Source organism: Rhinatrema bivittatum, chromosome 6 (assembly GCF_901001135.1).
Source record: "Rhinatrema bivittatum chromosome 6, aRhiBiv1.1, whole genome shotgun sequence".
NCBI classification, from domain to species: Eukaryota; Metazoa; Chordata; class Amphibia; order Gymnophiona; family Rhinatrematidae; genus Rhinatrema; species Rhinatrema bivittatum.
In genome coordinates, this window is record NC_042620.1 from 54,478,903 (window position 1) to 54,484,902 (window position 6,000).

A 6,000-nucleotide genomic window follows, 5' to 3' on the forward strand; every position below is an offset into this window, starting at 1 on the left:
CCATCTTGTGCTCCTACCATGTGACAGGGGCTGACCAATGGCACCGGTAGCCCCTGTGACATAGTATGGGCAAAGGCTATCGGCGCCATTTTGAGTACTGGCATCAGACGCCCGGAGTGCAGGAGGTTGCTCCGGGACCCCTGTTGGACCCCTCTGGGACTTTTGGCCAGCTTGGGGGGGCCTCCTGACCCCCACAAGACTTGCCAAAAGTCCAGCGGAGGTCCGGGAGCGACCTCCTGCATGCCGGCCATCCGATGCCAGTACTCAAAGTGGCGCCGATCACCTTTGCCCTCACTATATCACAGGGGCCGACCGTCAGTCCCTGTGACATAGAGAGGGCAAAGGCGATCGGCGCCATTTTGAGTACTGGCATAGGATGGCCGGCGTGCAGGAGGTCGCTCCCGGACCCCCACTGGACTTTTGGCAAGTCTTGTGGGGGTCAGGAGGCCCCCCCCAAGCTGGCCAAAAGTCCCTGGGGGTCCAACAGGGGTCCCGCAGTGACCTCCTGCACTCTGGCCGTCCGATGCCAGTACTCAAAATGGCGCCGATAGCCTTTGCCCATATTATGTCACAGGGGCTACCGGTGCCATTGGTCAGCCCCTGTCACATGGTAGGAGCACAAGATGGCGCCAATAACCATGTGACAGGGGCTGACCAATGGCACCGGTAGCCCCTGTGACAAGGCTATCGGCGCCATGATGAAACCAGCACCGAGGGTGTGAGTGCAGGGGATGGCTCCCGGACCCCCCGCTGGACCACCAGGGAGTTTTAGTAAGTCTTGGGGGGGTTCAGGAGGGTGGGGGGGTTTGTTTAAATTTTTATTTAGGGGGCCGTATAATTCGGCGAAGATTCGTGTATTCGTGGAGAATCGTGATACGTTTCGCTTCCCCACGAATACTCCGAATAGTGCAATATACGTTGCGGATCGCCAATACGGCGAAAACGAATGCACACCCCTAATGCCTACCTATGAATAGGAAATCATCAAGGTAGCGACCCATCTGTGTGGATTCCAACCACTGCTCAACTACCCACTGAAGAAAAAAGCTGAACAGCTCAAAGTAAGCGCGTGATATCAAACAGCCCATCGGGATGCACCTATCAAAATGGAAGTGGTCTCTAAATTGAAATCCCAGAAGGTGAATAGACTCAAGGTGAACCGGCAAAAGTTGAAACGTGGACTCTATGCCTGCCTTTGCAGCTCAACCTGGTCACCTGCCTCCCTGATGATTGTTATTGTCGCATCAAGGATGCATAAGATACTGAACACAGCAGAGGGTCAAGAACATTCACAGAATTTTCTGGTGGGTAGGATAAATTTTGAATGGGCAATTTCTTTGGGACCATTCCCAAAGGCGATATTGCCATATTTGGGAAATGGGGGGATGTGAAGGCACCCCCGAATCTGCCGTTCGCTACTTTGGAAAAGAGTTTTCTCTGTGGCTTAAGGTCATGTGCCGATAATGTTTGTGCATTGTGGATAGGGAGAATCTGAGCTGGGGGATAAGAATGGCACAGGATAGGAAAACTGTCAGTGAAGTCCATAGTGACTCCGCGGCCTTACTCTGTAGGGGGTAGAGCTGCAGCCAGGGCATCATGGTGTTAATGTTGACCAGTGTTGGCACTAAAACTTTCAGCGCTGCGAACAGGGGTGGAGGGTTGCAGCCTACGATCCCTCGTGCCTTGGCATTGGTTTGCCAGGTGTGGGCCAAGGCTAGAGGAGAAGCAAATGTGCTTGAATTTGCAGTGGGCCCATGTTTAATGACCAGCATTGAATTGCCTATAGATGCCTATAGAGCTGTCCTCCTGCCATACCCCTTTCCTCTCCCCTGGCTGCTATCAAAGTGCCCGAGGTCTGGATCTCAATTTATCAGGCCGCTGGCCCTGTAGCATCCTTGGTTCCCCCTCCACCTTGCTGTCTTCTGCGGGCAGCTGCCTTCTACTCAAATATTGTGAATGGGAGGTTTTAACTTAGGAGGGGGCCCTGCTAAATTGCTGTTTACCATGCTGCAACGCCATGGGCTGCGACAACTTCCTAATTGCACGTACCTAACTTACTAGCTGAGATGGAGGGTAGGGCGAGCTGCTAGCCAGGCAGCGAGCTGAGGCAAAACGGGTGCCCCTGTAGTGGGGCACTCTTTTGAATTCCCTGCCTCGGCCAATCACAAGCTGCCATCCCTCTTTCTTCCCCCCAGACTCTGCCTCCCTATCCTGACCACAAACTGTCTTCCCAAATGTGATGAAAATTCTAACAAGAGGAATTGATTTGCACACTGCAGTCTCTGTTAGCTGCATTGTACAAATCAACTCCTTTTCATCACTTATAAGGTCTAAAATTCTTTAATGATGTCAATTTTACAAGGAATACCTCTGAATATGTCCTTAACAAAATCCCCCAAACCCCAAGCCACATCCCAAAAAGTCACCCCAAGTCAAGTGCCCCTTACAATGGTCCATACATTGAGTGTCAGGCTGAGCCTTATAAAGAGTCTCTCTCTCTCTCTCTCTTTACCTCCAAAATGTGCATAAAGAGTATTTTGAAACTTACACGTATACTTTATAAAATAGTGCACAGCTTTTGCGCGCATTTAGGGGTGCACACGCATCCCTTTTAAAATCTACCCATAAGAATTTTGCCCTGTTTTATGGTGGGGAAGAGGGATTTATTTTTCCTGTGCTCTTCTGCTCCCCCCGTGGGCTAGAGCGGAAGGCCAGAGAGGTCCCTGGTTTGTCTGTTCCCACAGGGTTTTCTTGGTTGGGAAAGAGTATTGTCTGCCCTTTTAAATGGGAGCACGTAATCTCCCTCGTTCCACTTCCTTTTTCCCTTGCTCGATTTCTGTTTCCCTACCTCCCTCCCTTTCCTTCCTTTTGTTTGTTACTGGCATATTTTGTTGCATTGTTGCAGTGGCGGGTGACCCAAGCCCTGGTTAAGTATTTGGTTTAACTCCTATGCTGAGAGATGGGAAACCTGTTCGTGTATTGGGAGGATGGGGGCGATTTCTTAAGGGATGGTGCGGTGACCGACCTAGCTGGGGGCCCTCTTTTGGTCTGTGGCAGAGAGGTGTGAGTGCATGGCAGTGGTCTTCTGAAACACCGAAGATGTCCTGTAAGCCTATGTTATAAATCCTTTATTGTGCAGAAATGTTTTATTTGCAGTTCATATTGTATCACTGTGTACTTTTTTTTTAACTAAAATATTTAATTGTCTTTCAGCAAAAAGCCAAAACAACATCAAAGCACAGTTCCACAACAAAAAACACTATCCTTAGCATATGATGGAGACATCGACATGTAACATGAAAAGAGATCCAAAAGTAGACATCAAATGCCTTAACTGTTTTTGGAGGTTTTTATTTATTTATTTATTTTTTAACTTTTGCTTGATTTGGAGTTTTTTGTTTTTTCTTCTCCCTTCTCAACATGATATCTTGGACATCTCAGTCTTATTTTTTAAGAAGTTGTCAATGTGGTATACTGGGCCACAACTGGAATATCATATACTTTGAACTTTACCAGTGACTTGCTTGAAAGATGGAATAAAAGATCTTTAGATTTAAAAAATAAAAAAATAAATTCCAGGAAATCTGAAAATGCATTTCAGTTTCCTGTGTGAGAGTGGGTTACAGAACATTTCATGAAAATCAACAGACTTTACTAAATAAACATCAACTAAAAGCATGAAGACAATCTCATTGAAAACACAAACCTATCCATCAGAAGTTTACTTGAGGTGACAAAATGAGGAGGAACGGTTTATAAATATGAAAATAAATAAACACACTATGCACTATATTAGTGCAGAATTCTTCATTCATCATCAACAGTCTGTCTAGTGTTTACATTCTGGTTTTAAAAGACGTTATAGCTGGTCCATTCATTGAGATGAAAGCAAAAACAATGAAATGAGGTGCATTACATGAAATTCTCCTTGCTTGCATAAAAGAAACACCTTGCCACCATTCCAACAGTTCCCAACCAAGAATATTTTCATTCTCATTAGAAAGGAAGAAATGGCCTTAATTGAACCCATGAGTGGATTAGCGAGTTGAGCTGTCTCAACAACTGAAAATGTAATAAAAGACTTGTGGTAGAGCATGGGCCTTTAAGGGAACAGAAGCATATAAGCTGAAATCTTTGTAGATACCTTTGAAAACTCTTAGAATGTAATTTCTGTTCAGCTCCTACAGTCTCCACTTTTGTAATATGAATTTTCTTGATCTATTTCTAAATCTGTTTTTATATTTAATTGTCTGAACATATTTAATATACATCATTGCAGACTATGTGAACCAGCTCTGTTGTTAGAGGCACTTTTCTAAGGTTTCAAAATTGCTACAAGATGACCTAATGCAAATTAAAATCTGTTACTGGGAATATAAAAAATATACTGTAATTCTTGAGCTTGACACAAATATAGGAAGAAAGTGCCATCTTGTGGTAAACTGCTGATTTGTATGTAGAGCAAAAAACTGTCAAGGAAATGAAACACAGAAAGTTTAAATAATCAAAGTTCTGAAAGCACATAATTTAGTTCTTTAATATCATTTAAATCTCACTGAATTTATTAACTATCAGTTTATAAAGGGATCATAGACTTCTTATGCTATAAAGCTAGCTAAAATGATGTTAATAAAAAGAAACAGCATTAATTAATGCATAATCAGCAGTGATGTACAATTATTTCATTTAATTGTGGGGCTGGGACTTTACTTCATGACATAGGAAGGGTAATTTGTTATTTACTCTCATAGAAAATCCCACTGAAAGCTCTAAGGGTATTTTTGCCACATATATTTGTCCCTGGTTCAAAGCAGGGGCAAATACATGCACCAAAACAGGAGCCATGTTCAACGGATGGCTTTCATTTCCAAGAGAAACTCGGCAGGAGTAATGGTCCCGTAGACCTGCAAGTTCCACAGCCGGTCTCAAAATTTCCCCCAAAAGAGATAGGGGTGGATTTTAGAACCCCTGTGCACGTAAATCCTTCCGGATTTATGTGCGCAGGGCCCTCGCGCGCCGGCGCGCCTATTTTGCATAGGCCGCCGGTGCGCGTAAGTCCCAGGGCTTCCTGTCGGGGGTGTGTTGGGGGCGTGTCTGGGGCATGGCGTGATGACACGGTGTTTAGGGGGCGGGGCGTGGCGTTTTGTGGGCGGTGATGTGGGCGTGGTTTCGGCCCGGGGGTGTTCCGGGGGCGTGGCTGCGGCCTCTGGAACAGCCCCCGGGACCGGACCACGGAGCGGGGCAGCCGGCCGACGCGCGCAAAGTTAAGGGGGGGGTTAGATAGGGCCGGGGGGGTGGGTTAGGTAGGGGAAGGGAGGGGAAGGTGGGGGGAGGGCGAAGAAAAGTTCCCTCCGAGGTCGCTCCGAAATCGGAGCGGCCTCGGAGGGAACAGGCAGGCCGCGCTGGGCTCAGCGCGCGCAGGTTGCACAAATGTGCACCCCCTTGTGCGCGCTGACCCCGGATTTTATAAGATACGCGCGGCTAAGCGTGGTCCCTGCCCGGGGCATGGTCCGGAGGCCTGGACCATGCCCCGGGCTGGGACCACACCCTCCCGTCCCCGAAATGCCGCGACCCACACCCGAAACGCAGCGTCATGGGTCCCGCCCCTGACACACCCCCTTCGAAAAACCCCGGGACCTACGCGCGTCCCGGGGCTCTGCGCGCACCGGCGGCCTATGGAAAATAGGCGACCCGGCGGACAAGGCCCTGCTCGCGTAAATCCGGGCAGATTTACGCGAGCAGGGCTTTTAAAATCCGCCCGTTTGTTTTTTCTATTCTTGCATAATTTTCTAATGCACAGTAATTATAAAGATGTTTATATCAAGCAGCATGATTGGTAAATAGAAGTGAGGAAATAGTGCAAATTTCATGGTCCAGATAGTTATATAAGATTTAAAACTTGTGCAAAGAGCTAAATAGTTTGGCTCTTCCCAGACTTTTTCACTTTCAAAACGATGCTGCAGTTTGACAGCCCTCATGCAACACATTTTTACATTTTGC

General features: G+C 47.1%; 1 protein-coding gene across 1 annotated transcript in view; it reads left to right on the plus strand.

The window, feature by feature from the left end:
- The window catches only part of THSD7B (thrombospondin type 1 domain containing 7B), an 898,700-nt gene extending 894,098 nt beyond the window's left edge, over positions 1-4,602 (plus strand). The window contains exon 28 of the mRNA XM_029607893.1: positions 3,214-4,602. Within this exon, the coding sequence (XP_029463753.1) occupies positions 3,214-3,295 (82 nt within the window). The 3' untranslated portion in view covers positions 3,296-4,602. The remainder of the gene's footprint in view (positions 1-3,213) is intronic.
- Positions 4,603-6,000: the final 1,398 nt, after the last annotated feature.